This window comes from Talpa occidentalis, unplaced genomic scaffold, assembly GCF_014898055.3.
Source record: "Talpa occidentalis isolate TD23 unplaced genomic scaffold, MPIMG_talOcc4v2.1 talOcc4.15, whole genome shotgun sequence".
Classification (NCBI taxonomy): Eukaryota; Metazoa; Chordata; class Mammalia; order Eulipotyphla; family Talpidae; genus Talpa; species Talpa occidentalis.
In genome coordinates this window covers 32,991-50,544 of record NW_023601543.1, presented here as the reverse complement: position 1 = coordinate 50,544, position 17,554 = coordinate 32,991, and the positions used below count along the sequence as shown (strand labels likewise).

At 53.4% G+C, this 17,554-nt stretch overlaps 1 protein-coding gene across 3 annotated transcripts; it reads right to left on the bottom strand.

Moving 5' to 3' along the window:
• Positions 1-1,311: 1,311 nt before the first annotated feature.
• On the bottom strand, positions 1,312-13,348 carry LOC119245766 (histone-lysine N-methyltransferase PRDM9-like). Of its 3 annotated transcripts, none has more exons than XM_037511725.2 (10): positions 13,259-13,348; positions 12,858-12,981; positions 12,494-12,601; positions 9,872-9,921; positions 6,805-6,961; positions 6,095-6,196; positions 5,621-5,892; positions 5,230-5,297; positions 3,854-4,047; positions 1,312-2,452 (listed from the first exon to the last, which is right to left on the bottom strand). In XM_037511725.2, exons 1-10 carry the CDS (start codon positions 13,322-13,324, stop codon positions 1,596-1,598), a joined length of 1,998 nt encoding a protein of 665 aa, XP_037367622.1. In that variant the 5' UTR covers positions 13,325-13,348; the 3' UTR covers positions 1,312-1,595. The 3 variants fall into 3 exon arrangements, with proteins under 3 accessions (XP_037367622.1, XP_037367623.1, XP_037367624.1); XM_037511726.2 differs by having other exon boundaries at positions 1,312-2,449; XM_037511727.1 differs by having other exon boundaries at positions 12,858-13,117; positions 13,259-13,296.
• Between the last annotated feature and the right edge of the window lie 4,206 nt (positions 13,349-17,554).

The window sequence follows — 17,554 nt, the reverse complement described above, 5'->3', positions numbered from 1 at the left end:
CACCACATCGCAGCCCCGCCCCCTCCTGCCGCTCATCACCCGTGAAGCCCGCCCGTGGCTCGACTGCAGCCCCGCCCACCAGAGTACAGCCCCACCCCCCCAGTCCCACCCCCTAGCCCCGCCGCGGCTCGACCGCAGCCCCGCCCACAACAGCTCAGCCACGCCCCCCCCACGAGCCCGGCTGTGCATCCCGCGGGGCCAGCCGCGGACCGAGGGGGGGTGCAAGTCCTTCCTCGCGGGGAAGTGGCGCCCGTCGCCCTCCTTCCGACCAGCGCAGGAAACAATTGACTGCCTGTGTCGGGCGTGGATGCTGGGTGAGGCAGAATGCAGGACCCGTGCTTGGGCGGTGGGCGGGCGCCCCGGGGATGCGCGCCTCCCTGCGGCCTCGAGGGCAGCGCGGGGACCCCGGGAATGGGGCAGGGACCCCCAGGGTCTCCCGCTGCATCTGGGGCGGGTGCTGCATGTGCGGGCTCCCATGGGTGGACGCGGTTGGTCCCCGTGCGCGCTGGCACCGCCGCCCGCCTCCCGGCCAGGAAGACCCCGCCCCGCATCCCCAGTGTTCCGGTAGGGGATTCCACTGCCCGTCCGTGGGAAGGGCAGTGGCCTGGAGGAGGCGCATCCCTGACCTCACGCCTCCTCCCCAGGGGAGCCGAGTCACAGAGCGTGGGGTATCGGCCCCCCAATGCATTTGGCCCCCAGGCCCCACCCCTCCCTTGTCTAGCGATGACTGCCCGCAAGTGGGCACTGAGCACTTTGCAGGGAGAGAACAAGGAGGGGTGGGCCTGCACTCCCAGCCACCCGCTGTGGCCATGGTGCTCGAGGGACTGGCCATCACCCCCTCGAATATCTACAAAAGGGACAGCAGAGCTGGAGTGTCCTGCATTCCTCAGGGCAGGGCTCAGCTTGGAGTCCATGTGCTGAGCCCCACAATGCAGACCCTGAGGGGCAGGAGAGAGGCACAGCACACCACACACCAGGGCTTCACCCCAGGCTGCAGGGGCAAGAGCGTGGAGAGGCCCCAGAAGGAGGGAGCAGGGTGTCCGCAGAGGCAAGGGCGCTTTCAAGAGAAAAGGCCACACTTCCCTCTGGACAGGGACTTCCCTCCCCGGGAGTCTCAAGTCCTGGATTGCTCTCCCTGGGCCCAAGAATCGATTCTCCAGTTACCTACTTAGTCTGATTCCAGATAGACACGTTGCCAGAGGTTGCACTTGTGTGGAGGCCTGGGTGACAATGAGTTCTCCATGGCCCTCCTGATCACCTCTGCTTTCAAGGACCAATGAGGTACATGACCTGGATCAGATTTGTATGGAGACAAAATTTACTGGAGCAAAGGCAACAAGACAAAACAGACAAAACCATGGAGGCGATTGATGGCCATGCCACTCAAGTACCTGTTTGTCCTCATCTCGTCTTGAGAGTGGAGGATTATTTAGATGGTTTCTGACCTCACTAGGCTCTTGGGGAGTGGACCGGTCATTAGACTACCTCTGAAGCGCCTACCCCCAACCCCAGAGGAAGTTCAGAATGTGTGGTGCCTGCATTTGTCCTCTGTGGCTGCTGAGATGTGATTCACTGATAATGAACTACTCACCCTTCTACAGACACAGGGCTTCTCCCCTGTGTGTCCTCTGGTGTCTGATGAGGTGTGACTTACGGCTGAAGCCTCGCCCACACTCCCTGCAGACACAGGGCTTCTCCCCTGTGTGTGTCCTCTGGTGTCTGATGAGGTATGACTTATGGCTAAAGGCTCGCCCACACTCCCTGCAGACAAAGGGCTTCTCCCCTGTGTGTGTCCTCTGGTGTGTGATGAGGGTAGATTTATCACTGAAGCTTCTCCCACACTCCTCGCAAACATAGGGCTTCTCCCCTGTGTGTGTCCTCTGGTGTGTGATGAGGTGTGACTTACGACCAAAGCCTCGCCCACACTCCCTGCAGACATAGGGCTTCTCCCCTGCCTGTGTCCTCTGGTGTGTGCTGAGGTGTGACTGCTCATGGACACCTTGCCCACTCCCTCTATACTCGCCTGTTGCAGTTATTGACAATCCTACCCCAGTGAATAATTTGCCTGTGTCCTTTGGATTCTCTTTCTGGCCTGGGCTTGGCTCTTCCTCCATCACTCTCTCATGCTCCCTAGAGCTCCAGTTTTGCCTTGTTGGCAGATTGGAAAAGGCCTTTGAAACGTTCTTCTGCCTTATCCTTTTAAGCAAAGGTTTGGGACTTTCTTTGACATCTTGGCTTTCAAGTTTGTCATTCCCGCTGTGGGGACCAGAATGTGCCAGCTGCTGATGCTGATGACCAGGGCAGGGATCCTCTGATGGGAAGTGTTTGCTCACAGATGTTGCTGGGAAGGTCTGGGTGGGATGATGGTGTTGCACATGTTGGTTGAGGAATTTCTCAGTGGAGAAGGCCAGCGAGCAGGAGGGACATGGGTGGATCCCTGGCTTTGGTTCTGCTGAAAGAAGAAGTGTTTGCTGAGATTCTTGTTGACCGGGTCACCTGGGCCCTAGGCCTGGTCTCCCGAAGAGCCCCCGGTTATTCTGAAGCTTTGTCTCCTACCGAGTGTTCCTTTACAGTCTATTTTCCATTCCTCCTTTACTCACTAAATCTTCAAAATCCAGAAAGCCCCCATCGAAGGCCTTGTTTACCTATCACCCAGGCCAGGACCCTGCACCTGACATCAGACAGCTCTGCTCCTTACATGCAGGGGGCTGCGGGGACCCCCTCACACCAGCGCCCCCATGTCTCTGACACTGTGCCGCAGCTGCTTCATTCCACGGGGAAGTACCCAGCACACCAGAGCAACCGGCTGCGCCTGCAGTGGTGCCTTATGAGGGGAGAGGACCTGGGAATGCAGCAGCCGCTCAACCTGGAGCTCTATGAATGCAGACAGCCTAGCCCAGGCCCGGCCGACTGAAGGACTCACTCCTGCTGCCACATGGGTCGTGAATTGCTCCTCTTTTCCCCAAACCAGCAAATGAAAATATTCCCTTCTTCGAGCCTTACCCTTGAGATTCATATTTTATTTATTTCATTCTGTCTTAACCCATTTTAAAACACCGGAAGTCCTGTTCCGAAGTGTATGCATAGCCTTACCTCTCTGGCCTGGCCCGCCCGCCCGCCTCAGCCATCTCCATCCTCCGGCCCTCGAGGGTGAAGTGACTTGGGGGATTGCCCTGCAGTGCATTCTCCAGAAATTAACTGACTGTCATCTTAGAGCACAACATACCTCTATGCGGCTGAGAACGACCTGGTAGCTCCAGTTCGCTCTGGGAAAGCCCCAGTATCTCACCGTGGCCGGGAGCCCTGAGCCACATATGTCCTCCCAACTCCTTCCTCGGTGCTCCCCCACCTGAGCAGTGGCTCAGCCTCCCTAGACTCCCTGCCTGCCTCCTGCCTTGCCCCACTAGCTCTCCCTCTGGGAGCCTCTGCCAGTTATTGCCAAGCGGCCTTCCCGAAGTGCCACAGCCTGGACTCCAAGGCTGGCCACGACACTGGGAGCTGCTGTGGGGTTGTCACCGTCAGCACTCAGGATGGTACTGCCACAGCCAGTCTGACTCGGGCTCCAGTGCCTGCAGCGGCAGCGGGGAGCTGGGGCGAGGGCTCAGCCACAGGCAGATGACCTCAGTGAGCTTGCTGGGGGGACTGCCTGACCCACAGGTCTACCCTGTTGTGTATCTTGTGCATGGAATATAAAAAGTCAGAACAAAAAATAGAATGTAACAATTATTCCCAAGAGGCAATGGGAACCAAATTCTTAATTTCTGAAGCATCTGATGTGAAATCTTACTGACTGAATTTTACTTCGGAGCTGGCCCACCAGCTCCCTGAAAGGCTTGGGGACAGTGGCACTCACCTCTCTCAGTAGCAGGTGCCCTCTTCCACTCACTGCCCCACTTGATGCCTAGCTCCTGGCCGTACTCATCGCCATACCAGACCAGCAGCTCCTGGCCTGGCCTGACCACCTGGCAGGTGCGGTAGAATATCTGCCTGTGGTACTGAAAGGCCACCAGGTTCTGCTCCTCCTCGTCCCTGGCACAGTTCACGTACCTGGGTGGGGGCAAAGGGGAAGAAAGCCAGGAAGTAAGTCTCCAGGCATGAGAACCACATCACCTCTGTCCTGTCTATCAAGCCCCTGCTGCGATGATCCCCTGCCTCAGGGAACCTTCTGGTCATGCCTAAGTCCCCCTCACAAGGGACCTGACACCTGCCCACTTCAGTGCTGCTCACTGTGGCCCTGTGACTGCAGTGGCCCCTGCCAGGTGACCACTGGCGAAGCCCATTCCAGGCTGGCCTCCTTCTTGCTGAGCCATTAAGGCCCGAGGCTGTGCCTTCCCTGCCCTGGGTTCTGGTTCATGGCCCAGAGCGTGGTCTGCAGGGCTGCATGCTTCAGTCATCAGGCCTCTCAGCATCAGCCCCGCTGCAGCCGTCTTCAAGGGACCTTTCTCTATTCTCCCCATGCTTTATCTGAGTCCCTTTCACCCCAGGTTCTCCTGGAAACCTGGGGAGCTCTTTGTCTTAGCATCGTAACATGGAGCAACCCTAGTTTATTCTTTTTCTATGTCTCCTGATAAAAGGGGAGCCCCCGTGGAGGGAGGGTGAGCCTCTAAATACTGAGGCCACGGCCAGACTGCTGCCCACCCCAGCCTCAGAGCCCAGTGCCAGCTCACAGCCAGAGACAGAGGTCCCGATCCAGGCTGTGTGTATGCACATCTCAAGAAACAGGGAAATTATACAGTATCTCACCCATCCCTGATCGCACACAGAGCTTGTGTACATGCCAAATGCACGTAGCACTCAGGGCCCTTGTCCTCCCCACCCACCCCCAGCCCAGCCTGGAGAAGGTGAGACCTGTCACCCCATGAGTAAACAGTCCCTAGATTGTTTACTGTCTATCTGCAGTGAGCTCCCCAGGCCACAGGGTGTGTGGCCATTGGAGCACAGGCTGTGTGTGCCTCCATGCTGAGTGGGTGGGATCCCTTGTCTCTGGCCAATATAATCTCTTCCGTTTTTTCCCCAAGTGCCCACATTTTGTCTAGCACAGAGATTTATATTTTGAGGACATACAGTATCTTTTTCATCCCCCTCCCCCATGTGTCTTGAAATAAAAGAGCATTGTATGGAGAAGAGGGAGGAGCAGCGGCTTAGAGGAGACCACAGTGGGGTGTGGAAGGGAATGAAAAGGCTGTAGAGATGCTTCCTCTCTGGGACTCAGAGGCCCAGCGGTTTTACCTCATCCAGTTGGCCCAAGACTTGTCTTTTCCATCCACATACTCGTAGCAATTTCTCCCTTTAGTGATCTGTGTTTTAGGAAGAGAAATTAAGGTGCTTTTGGATAGAAGTGATTTCCTTCTACCATCACTGCTTTCGCCTGCATGGACTCGGCCTCTGCTGTGGGCACAGGTGTGCCCCTTGGTCGTCCTCTCCGCCTCTCGTCTCTCAGCAGCCCTGAAGCCAGCAATCATCCCCATCTTCCCTGCGCTCTCACCCACCCCCGATCACACACAGAGCTTGTGTTCAGGCAAAGTGCACTTAGCACTCAGGGCCCCTGTCCTCCCCACCCAGCCCTGGCCCAGCCTGGAGAAGGTGAGACCTGTCACCCCAGGAGGCGTGTGGCTCTTACCAGCCAGGAGTACCCGCTGTTGGCTGCCTCTTCATCTTCTGTGATGTGGCCCTCATAGGGGCCAAAGTGCAGGCCCAGTGGCAGGTTGGACACTTCATTCCAGACTCCCAGCCCAGCCTCCGGGATGCTTGAAGGCCCGATCCTCAGCCCAGGGGGCAGGGTGAGGGCTGAGCGGTCAGGATGCCCCTTGTCTACGTCATTGTCTTTGATGAATGTAGGGGCTCCGTGGGCATCACAGCTGTCAACGAAGAAGTTCTGACAGTTCTCACAATCTGGAGGCAAGAACAACAGAGTTGCAAGGTAGAGTATGTGCAGGCTGTGAAGCACCCCAGGGAGAACCCTGAGCCCTCACTGTGGCCTCTGTCCTGCCCTCCGTGTCTCTAAAGGAAGTGGGTGATTTGGGGCCAACTGATGAAGTGGAATCATTGGACCAAGACACAGTGGCCTTCCCTGTGAGTGGCTGGGGTGACTTACAGAGGTAGTCATCGTCCTGGGGCTCGCTGACCTCTTGGTATGTGCAGCCTTTTCTCTCTCGTAGTGAGTACATCTTCACGTCAGGCTTCTTTCTCCTCAGCTCTGAGGTGGAAAAGAGTAGGTGAGCAAGGTTGGTGCATCTGGAGTGTTTTTCTCTGTTTTGTCAGGACATGTGAAATCTTCTACCAAGTTATCTTCTGTCCATATACTCTGCCCCCCTTTAACTGTTAGTGCAGTGCAAGCAACACTCCACACTGACTTCAGGTGCTAAGTTCAATTTTAATTTCTCACTCTTCCTGTTATCAGGTTTAACTTCCAACCTCTCTACTTCCACATTGGCTTACTTGCATATTTATTCATTCAGAGAGCATCATTGAGGCCTGTCAGGCTGGGCACTGCGTGAAGGCCTGGGCACACACCAGGAAGCACCGACCCTGCATTGCAGGTGGGTTACTTGGCAGTGCCCACAAGTCGATTCTCTCATATCTTACTTAACACTTTCAAATGATTTTTTAGCTATGTATCCTTACCTCCACTCTACAGATTACTTAGGAGCTCAGAGGATTTGCAAGGGTTGCCTTGGCCCCAAAAAACTTGATAGTTAAGCTTAGCCCAACTTAAGCCCAGGCACATCCAAAGTCCACTCCACACACCTAGTTCATTCTTAACCTTCCTACTCAGAGGATGAAACCCCAATTCTTTTCTCTTACCCTGTTTTTGTCTAGAGTGCTGTCCAGAAGTACTTGCTTCTTTAGGAAGGTTCACTGGTCTCTGGGCCTCCTCTGAGCCACTGGTGTTCAGCAAAGCTGCTGTTCCTGACATTTCCTTCAAACTAGATTCTTTACTTACTGCAGCTCTGGACATTCCCTACAATGTGAGAGATACATTAAAAGACAAGGTGCAGGGCCTCCCCTGGTGGCGCAGTGGTTGAGCGCTGGGCTGCAAAGCTGCCTGCAGCCTCTGCAGTGCCAGTTGAATCCCCGGCTGCCTGCGAGGGTCCCACATGGTGCGCAGACCTCTCCTGCTGCCCGCTGCTCCCCTCAGCAGTGTATTTTATCAGTCTGCCTGTTCTGTTCCCGGCTCTGGCTCTGGTGAGTTCTCTCACCCTCCTGTGCTTCTGACTGTACCCAGTGCTTGTATAAATAAATAAATAAATAAATCTCTCTTTTTTAAAAGATTTATTTATTTATTTATACAAGCACTGGGTATAGTCAGAAGCACGGGAGGGTGAGAGGATTCACCAGAGCCAGAGCAGGGAGCAGAGCAGGCAGAAGGACTGAAGTACACACTGCTGAGGGGAGCAGCGGGCGGCAGGAGAGGTCTGTGCGCCATGTGGGACCCTCCGCCGGTGGCCGGGGAGCAGCCGGGGATTGAACCGGCGCTGCAGAGGCCGCGAGCAGCTTCACAACCCAGCGCTCAACCGCTGCGCCACCGGGGAGGCCCAATAAATAAATAAATCTTAAAAAAAAAAAGACAAGGTGCATTTCTTTAGTCAGTCAAGGCTTGTGATGTGTTCTCACGTGGATGACTTTAGTCAACACCTCAACAACCCTTGTAAATAATGAAGGCATCTGAATTCTAAAGGTAAACGAAAGGCTTACGCGGGTAATGAATTGAGGGCTGAACCCCATGTCTTAAGGCTCTTTCTCTTCCAGTTTCTCTCAGATTTCTCCATAAAAGTGAGAGTGAGGAAAGGAGAGTATGTGGGCAGACTATCTGGATGATCAACATGGTCTGTGAAAGGAGGGTAAAGCCTTAAAGAGCACACAGAACACTCCTCAGGTGTGAGGACAGAGGAGTGTCCTTTACGGTAAAATGGAAGGAGCTTGAGAGAATTAGGTGAAATAGAGCAAGTCAGAAATATAAAGACAAATATTGGGCAATGTTACTTATATGTGTAAAATAGGGAATCAAAGTGGATATACTGATGAAGTGAAATAATTAAAAATCTCTGAACATTGATAACCCAAAGGAGGTTTTTGAGGTTAAGCAGGAGCAGGAAGGGATTTAAGGGCCAAAGGGATAGGTTATAGTTTTAAAAAAAAAGGCTTATAGAGAAAAAGAGGGGGATTTTCTATAACCTAGTGGGTATTTAATGAAAGAGAAAGTATAGATAAAAGGGAACAGACATATCTGGAAAATGAAGTAACAGAGCAGTGACAGAAATAAAACCCATCTCTCTTAGGAAGAGGACAAAGAAATGATTGGCAGGAAATGCATCCAGGCAATAAAGAACATGATGCTAAAGCTTCAAGTTGCCATATCTGGGGAAGAATATTCGTGCTTAGATGAGCTGGTTCCTGTAGTCCTGTTTGAGTGAGGCCGTACTAGTGTTTAGTTCTCTTTAGTTTCCTGATCCGCAAACTGGCATATGGGGTAATTCTTAATGTCAGAGTGACATGAAATATAACCGTGTTCCCCAAAGTGTTTTGTGAGCCATCAACAGGGCATGACTGTGAGATTACAGTCCTGCTATCAGACCACCCCTAAAACCACCTGTATTTGAAATCTGCCTCGAAGATATTATCTTCAGCATTCTTTGACCCATTCTTTGACCCCCTTACTTCTAGTTGGACTTGTGAATGTGGAGTTGCTCATGCAGAAAACGTGGGGTTCCCTTGGGTGCCCTCAGCTGGGCCTGGGCCTTCTGAGAAGAATCATGTATGGACCAGCCTCTCCAAGAGCTTTCCCAGGCAGAAGGAAGGTTAACAAAGGACTCCAAACAACTTGGACTGTCCTGATTAGAGCTCCGAGAAAGCAGCTCTTACTGTCTCCAACAGAAACAAATGTTTTAAATCATTTTCATTGGAAGGTTCCTGTTGTATAGTGTGTAATCTCTACAAAGTCCTTAAGTTGTTTTCTTACTAATTGTTTCTCAACATCAAACCTGCAGCTCCTCAGGGCTGGGAGCTGCTTCCTTGCAGTAGAGTGGGGTACTCAGAGGGTGGGTCCCCTATCTCCTTCACTTGTCCACGGTACACAACATCCACTGTACAGGCTGCCCATATAGTAATCAGCTCTCATCAGTCAGAGAGATCTTTGGTTTTAGCACAGCAGAAAAAATCTGAGGCTGACAAAGGGTCAGGTGAAGACAGCCCTTGAAAGCTGACCATCGATATAAATCATCCAGAAGGAGAGGGAGGTGAGGGAGGAGATGGGGAGGGGTGAAAACGGGGTGAGGGGAGAGGAAGAGCACAGGAGAATATGGTGTGGACTTTGGGTGTTTTGGTGGTGGGAGAACTATGGTGACCATACCTGAGGGGAGATACTGTCCAAATTTTAACAACGATGTAAGAAAAAAGTGCTATATTTAAAATTTTTAAAAAAGAACTGAAGTTGAAATCATCAGTCAGATGAATGATGTTATAATACAATGTAAAATTTATAAACTGTAATGAACTCGTAAGTAGTCTAGAGAAAGAACTTTGGATTAGATTACACAACCAGTGATACTGTGATCTCAGACACAGTCAATTCTGTGCCTCAGTTTCCTCATCTACAAATGATGACAGTCATGGGATGTACCATGTAGGATTGTAGTAAAGTTAAATGAGGTTATTCATGTAAAATGCCTAAAATAAGGTCTGAAATATCATGAAAATGAAACAAGAGTTAGCTGCTTTTGTTGCTATCCTGATCATCTGCTGAATGATGATATAGTTTCTTGTATCAGACAAGGAGGTGCGCACTTCCTAGGGTTCTCTGTGCATTCTCATGCACTTACCTGTGTTCATATCCATGAGGAAGACTTGTCAACAGGATTTGGGAAATACTCACCTTCTGGCGTTTACTCTGTTTTACTCTGAAGGCCACCCGTGGATGTTTGACTAGAAAGTGATGAGAAATCAGTATTTTGGTTGGTAAATTTTTCCAAACTCTGGAAATTCTCATCAGGGACACACAAATCTGAACCAGAGAGTGACAAATACAGATGTAGAGAAGTTGGAACCCTACACACTGTGGGTGGAAATGTAAAACGGGGCAGCAACTATGGACACAGCAGGAGGTTCCTCAAAAAATTGTTCAGAACTATTGAAATAGCAGTTTGAGTAAATATTTGTAAACCCGTGGTCATTTCTGCATTATTCACAATACTCAAACCATGGAAACAACCTAAATGTCTATCAGTGGATGGCTAGAAAATGAAAATGTGGTCTATACATAAAATGGAATATTATTCAGTCTTACAAAAGAAGAAAATCCTGTCATATGCTACAATATCAATGGATCTTGTTGATATGTCATCGTGACAACTGTTCACAAAAGACAAATGCTGCTTGATTCCATTCATAGGAGCTACCTAATTAATCAAGTTCATGGAAACAGTAAATAGCATGGTGGTTACCAGGTAAAGGTTGAGGAGGAACTGGAGCTGCTGTTCAATGGGCATAGAGTTCTGGTCATGCAAGATGAAAGAGTTCTAGAGAGCCACTGGACAATAATGTGCATAGAGTTAAAATATGTACTGGGCACTTAAAAACTGTTAAGAGGATAAATTTGTTAGGTGCTTTTTTTTCTTTACACAAAGAATTTACTGGGTTATATTTATTTACTTATGCATAGAAGAATTGGGGTGTAGGCCTGAGGTGCAGGGTGGTGGTGACAGGACTCACCAGAGACAGAGTGGAGAGCAGAACAGGTGGATCTACTGAAATATACTGCTGAGGGGAGTAGCGGAGAGACTGGAGAGGTCTGCTGTACCATGTTGGTCAGCTCCCTGGCCAGGGATTGAACTCAGGCCACAGGGTGGAGGTTTTAAATGAGCCCAGATGAAGATGTATAGGTGTCTGGTAAACCATGGGGTATATATTCCCTATGGACTCTCTAAATCAAAACCTTTGGGGGACAGTCACATGTTGAGTTTTCAGATCTTACACTACTTTTAAGAGCCTAAGGTAGCAAAAATCCGTAGATGGGGAAATCCTAATCTAATTTGCTTTCTCCAGTTTATGCAGGTTGATTCCTTTAAAGTCTCCTGTCTAAACAGCACAAGAGGAAGTTAGCACCTAACTTAAATTATTTTAAAATGATTGCATTTCATTTACCCAAGGGTGTTTCTGGCCACGGATGTAGGCGAGATCAGGGAGACTTAGTAGCTCTCTCAAACACGTTCCCAAAATCAAATCAAAGAATCAGGTTCATTTTAGGGTATGAAGATCACGTGTTGTGATTTAAATATACATACATAAATTATGTATCTTTACAGACTCTGTTAATCATTTCCTCTTCTAAGACATTTAATTCAGTAGTTAAAATATGATAAGGTTAGGGGCCTCCCTGGTGCCACAAGGAGTTAAGCACCACACTGTGAAGCAATCCTCAGCCTCTGCAGCATGAGTTCGATCCCCGGCCTGCCAGGGAACAACCCACATGGCGCAGCAGACCTCTCCTGTCTTGCCCGCTGCTCCCCTCAGCAGTGTATTTCAGTCACTCTGCCTGTTCTGTTCCCCACTCTGTCTCTGGTGAATCCTGTCACCACCACCACCCCCCACATCTCTGGCCTGTACCCCAGCTCTTGTTTGCATAAATAAATCTTTAAAAAATATATAAAAAATATGATGAGATTAGTGTCAGAAAACTACAGCAATTTAAGTTTAGGGCTTCTTTAATTGTTCTTTTATTAACAACGTTTAGCAAAAATAATCTTTTACATTTTAAACTAATAGGAAAGTATGGAAAATTATCCTGGGAAACCTATACATTCAGTACCATTTAATCTGATCTCAACATTCTGCCACAATGGCTTCAGATATTTTAATTTTTATTTCCAATTAGAAAAAAAGTCAAAGAAAAACAAACCAAGAGACAACAAAGCCACCTGCCAGCCCTTTCTCTTTCTCTTACTGATGACTGTTGTTTTTTTTTTTAAGATTTATTTATTTATTTATTTATACAAGAGCGGGGTACAGGCCAGATGCCAGGGAGGGTGAGAGGATTCGCCAGAGACAGAGCAGGGAACAGAACAGGCAGACTGATTAAATACACTGCTGAGGGGAGCAGCGGCAAGACAGGAGAGGTCTGCCATGCCATGTGGGAGCCTCACCAGCCGGCGGGACCTAACCAGCGCTGCAGAGGCTGCGGGCAGCTTCACAGCATGGCGCTCAACCGCCTGTGCCACCAGGGGAGGCCCTTGATGACTGTTCTTAATTTGGTATTTACTAGCTCAGGGTTTTATACTTTATAGGCTCAGGGTTTACTGCTTAATAATGTATCTAAAAAGGATTTTAAGCCCTTTAAACCTTTGTATGAGTAGCCTCTTGCTATGTTTTGCATCTCATTTCCTGAACATTTGTGTTCTTGAGGAATCACTGTTTCCTTGGTTACCTGCTGAGATGCAGCTGAGCCCGGACCCAGGTTGGGTTCAGGGGGACACGTTACATCCTCCAGGTGCCTTCTCACCTTGCCGCCGTGGTGTCCACTCTTCGTCAGAATCCTCGCTGTCCTCTTCCTTGGGTTTGATGGCCAGCCTGCGGTGGCACATGAAAGCTGGCCGAGGGGCTCTGAGACCTGCAAAGAAGCAAATCTTGGCTGGAAAAGGGAAGAGCTGGAGCGAGGGACAGAGGCAGGTGGGCTGGGAGAGTGGAGCATGCAAGGTGTGAGGGCTGCTCTGTCGGCCAGCGGGCTCCGAGACCATGCACCACACTTCCCTGCAGATGTGTGGCCACGCATGGACAGGTGGAGCCCCTTGGGAGAGTGCCAATATGCGGCCAGCTAATCCACCGCCTCACCCCCCAGCTCCTCTGAATGCTGCGCTTCCTGTTACCTATACTGATCAGCGCCTGGTAGTTCCTCTTCACGTTGCGATAGCGCCTTTTCTCCCAGTCACCCATGGCAGTCCACTCCTCCTTGGAGAAGTACATGGCGATGTCTCTAAACGCGTCCTTGGCCTGAGGGGAGCACATCTCAGCACGCCGTGTAGGTCAGGGCGGCCTGGCTTCCCTGTGCAGGGTGTGCTCTGTTCTATGTAAAGATCTTCCTCCTTGGGCCCTGACGAACTGAGGCAGCACTGGCCATTTTCTGTTCCTGGCACAGGGCACAGCACTGGGGTATCAGGCCCGCCCGCCCCCATTCTGCAATCGCGCGGGAGTCCCTGCCAGCCCCCACCACTGTCACCGGCCCCCAGCCCGCCCAGGCGGTGCTGCCCGCAGCGGCCCCCCGGCTCACCGGCGCCCCCCGGCGTCCACCTGCGTCTCCCTTGGGCCTCTCCTCCCGAGACTGCGCAGGGCTCATGGCTGGCGAGGAGCCCTGGGCGCCCAAGCCTGCACCACAAACCTACAGGAGAGGCCCAGAAGGGCGAAGCCAGGTCAGTCGACCTTTCGGGCGGGCACCCGGGGAAGGAAGGCGTGACGCGCGGGGGCAGAGGCCTGTGGCACCCAGGATGCCAGCCCGAGGTTCAGACGTGCTGCGCGGCCTGTCCGCAGAAGACCCCATGGCGCCTGACGGGGGCGCTGAGGCCCTGGAGCGTGGCGGCGCCGCTAGCAGAGGGGTCGTGGACACCGCTTGAGCTGGGGCTCCCCCGGGGCTGCCGGAATGTCTGGGCGTCAGAGCGGGCTCAGCCTCTAGGGGCTGAGACCCCAAGGCTGAGGGAAGCGGGGGGTCCCAGGCTGAGAGGGTTTGGGGTTCCCTCAGGCCGAGAGAGATGCTTTCCCAGTATCTTAGGCGGTGGGGTCCCGGGATCTGAGGCTGACAGAAGGGGTCCCTCAGTTTAAGGGTTTCGGGGTCCCCAGGGGTTTAGGGGTGACACGAGGCCGGCAGGGCAGGGCAAAGGGTCAATGCGAGGCTGAGAGTTTTGGGGTCTGAGGAGGGAACTTGGTTCCTCAGGGGCCGATGTGCTGGGGGCTCCTCGGGTGGGGTGTCCAGGGGTGCTCAGGCTGGGGGGGCACGTTTACCGGGCACTTGGTGTCTGGGCGCTTGGGGCTGGTGTGCTCTGCTGACAGGCCTTGGGGTCTGGGCCGGGAGCGGCGGGGCCTCACCGAGGAGCTTCGGGGTTCCCGCGGCTTAGCGAGCGGGGTGTGCCCTGATGGCGAGGGGGCAGCGCCCCTGGGGCGGGGCTGGTGCCTCCGGATGGGCAGGGCTGCAGCCCAAGACGCCGCTGCTCTCCCCGCGACGCCCACGTTAGGCGCGGCCTCCGCCTCCGCGCCTCAGCGGGTCTATGCCCCAAGTGCCTATCAGCGCCGCAAGTGCCCGTCAGCGCCGCTCGCCAATGGGCTGTCGGGATCGGCCTGAGGGCGGGGCCCAGCAGGGGGGAGGGGAGGCAAGGCGGGGCCCAACCTGGGGCGGGGCGGGGCCCAGTCTCGGGGCCAAGAACAGTGGCAGGGGCGGGGCGGGGAGGGGGCGGGGCCCAGCACTGGGGCGCATGTCGGACCCAGCCCCGGGATGGGAGGGGCGGGGCCCGGCTTGGAGGTTTGGCGGGGCTGAGGCGGGGCGGGGCCCATCCCGGTGGCTGGAGAGGCGGAGTGGGTGGGGCCCATGCCGGGGGCGGGGCGGGGCGGTGTTGGTGGGGCGCATCCCGGAGGCGGGAGGGCCGGTGTGGTGGGGTCCATCCTGCTGGCAGGGTCGCCCCTCAGCCCGCGCTCCCCGTCCGGGTTTCCCAGAGGGCTTGGCGCGCAGGGCTGTCCACCTCGAGGCCGCCCCTTGCAGCCATTTTGTGGAGACGTTTGTGGTGTCCGTAGCTCCCCGCTGCCGTCCCCTCGGGCCTGGCGTCGGCTGCGGGTCCGGAGACGCGACAGTCCGCGGCGCCCCTGCGCGCAGCGACCCTGCCCGCCGCGCGGCTGGCGCGAGGAAGCGCATCCTGGGCTCCTCCCCGTGGCCGCCGCGGGCCCGTCGTCGCGCGCTCCGGCCTGTTTCCACCTGTCTGCGCGTCCCCAGGGGCCGTGGCCCGCCGCCCGGAGGGGAGGGCGGGGAGCTTCCCGCGCGGGGGCCGCAGCTTGTCGCGCCTTCTCCGCAGCTCAGCGCGCCCTGGCGTCGCCCGTCTCAGGCCCTAGGTCGGTTCCCCCCACGGGCGTCCCGGCCTCGCGTCTGCGGGGCGAGCCGCCCGCTGGCACCGGGCCGTCGCTGTGTGCGGGAACTGGTTTGCTGGCCCCTGGAGGGTTTTCTCGCCCGCACTTAGCAGAGATAATGGCGCCCCTTGTCTTTCCGTGCAGTGGCCTTGTCTGGATCGGCGTGAGCGTGGTGTGGGCTGCTGGAGTGCGTGAGGACGCGGCCCGCTTCCTCCACCTAGGGCGAGAGTGTGAGTAAAACGACTACTGGACACCTTCAGGCTCGGTGGAATTCGCCCGCAAACCCACCTAGTCCGGCCTGTGTTGGCGGTTGGGGTGGGGGATCTTTACTACGTGTTCCATTTCCGTAGTTGTCCTCTATCGAAGCTTTCTATTTCGTCCCGGTTCCTTCTGGGTGGGCATTATTGTTCTGAAAAGGTACCCGCTCCTTCCAGTTACTAAATTTGTGGCCATGTAACTGTCCCCAGTCATCTCGGGAGCCTCCGCATTGCCATGACGTCCGCGGCGCTTAGGCCTCTTTCCTGTCCGGGTCCACCCGTTCAAGGTTGCTGTTCTGATGGGGCTGACTACAGGTTTGTCTACAGCCCTATTCATGGGTGTCTGTGTCATACATGGAAATATCCTCTATTCCCATGTTGTGATCACAAGATTCCCATAGGACAAGGGCAGCTGGTTGGATGTCAGTGAAGAAGGGGACACAGTTTCCAGGTTTGCTCTGGGTCCTGTATCTGTTGTGTGCAACTGGGTAAACAGCACATTAAACAGGATGGCACTGATGACTGAGAGTCACTCGGAAAGTTGAGGTAACAGGAGTAATTATAAGAGATGAGCTGGGTTAAGGGAAGACTCACTGTTGAAACCCCTTGTGCAAGGGCAGACAGTATAGACGTGAAATTTTAGAATTACCAAATGAACTCCATTAACTGGGTGAAGAAATGCAACACCACACTGTATCATAATCTTCCCCTCTGAGTAAGCACAAATGTGTGGCTGTCACTATAAGTGTTTCCCTCGCCCTTCACCACAATTCATCACCTAAGTGTGTGTCAGTAACTGTAGACTTAACACATGCTTTTAATTTTGTCTGGTATTTAAAATTTAAATCAATCATAGTATGTTCATTTTATATCTGGAATAACACGATGTCTACAATTTTATATCTTTCCTCCTTCATTTAACTTTATAACAAGTATTTTTCAAGTCATTTAAAGCCATTCAGAATGATTGTACCTAACTGCTACATTTGTTTTATGTATATAGTGTAATATATTTCACTGTTTTCAGGGGTTTTTATTCAGATTGTTGCCAAGTATTTGTTAGGATAAGAAAATACTGGTTAGCATTTTACAAATAAAGATTTTTATTTGTGTTCAAAGCATTTCCTTAGGTCATTTGAATTACTATTTATTTTAATACATACACATGTATATAATAGTCCCAATTCTAAGATTCTAGATTCAGAGTCCTCTGCAGAAGGGCGACGCCAACTTGTTCTCTTCTCTGAATGAGCGAGAACCCCTATTTCAGAGCGTTCTTGCCTCCATGTCATTCTGTCTCCCCATCTTCAGGGCTCTGTAGGGGCAGGACTGGACATGGTGCAGATTTTCTGATCCCATGCAGACCGGGTAAAGGAGGAGTCAGAGTCCTCAGTGGGTTTTTGCAGGTCTTTTATTGGGGTTCACCAGGCATATGGCAGGCAGGAGTCCTGGGGGGCCGGGAGGCTGGCAGTCCTCCCAGCCCCCAGCAAATCCTCACTCTATCTGGGCTCTGGCGTTCTCTGCTTCTGCTGCTGCTTCTCTGCTTCTCTCTCGGCTTCTCTTTCAGCTTCTACTGCTGCTGGCATGCATCCGCTTGACGCTGCCCTTAAAAGCCCAGTCTTAGCCCAGGTGAATCCCATCTACCTGTGCCCACACCCTACTCCAGGTGCCCGCCATCAGGCATGCATTCAGGACCACAGGGATCCATCATCTATCCTGATGGCGGGAAGGCAGGAAAGCCTGACATTTTTCCTTACCCTACAGGCTCTGACGTCACACACTGCCTCTTAATGCTCCCCCTTCTGTGCGGGTCTCCCCTCTACCACTCTCTGGGCTGCTTCCCCCCTGGCCCGGCCGACCCGCCCCTTGGCTGCAGCTCCGCCCGTCGTCCCCTCCCCTCGCCTCCCGGCGCCTCCACCAGCCTGCGTCCTGCCCCGACAGCCCCGCCCCTCTGCACCACCAGGCGGCACGCACCGCTGCTGCTGCTCCGGCCCTGGTTCCCCCGTGAGCCTCTCCTTCCTCGGCCTTGCCCTGCCCCCTGCGTGTTGACATCACGACCCTGCGCGCTGACGCAGGAGCAGAAGTGGCAGAGACGCAGAAGCGAGGAGCGCCCGACCTGGCGGAGCAGGACTGCGGGGTGAGGAAGGGGAAGTCGGGGGGCAAAGCACAGGCGGGGGGAGCGCGCGCTGCCTGGTTTTCAGGCG

Excerpts from the sequence above, each read along its gene's own strand:
- LOC119245766 (XM_037511725.2), bottom strand. The coding sequence starts at position 13,324 with ATGAGCCCTGCGCAGTCTCGGGAGGAGAGGCCCAAGGGAGACGCAGGT. Across the intron at positions 12,982-13,258 it reads GTGGACGCCGGGGGGCGCCG|GCCAAGGACGCGTTTAGAGA; the intron begins GTGAGCCGGGGG and ends TGCTCCCCTCAG. Across the intron at positions 6,197-6,804 it reads GCACTCTAGACAAAAACAGG|AGCTGAGGAGAAAGAAGCCT; the intron begins GTAAGAGAAAAG and ends TTTCCACCTCAG.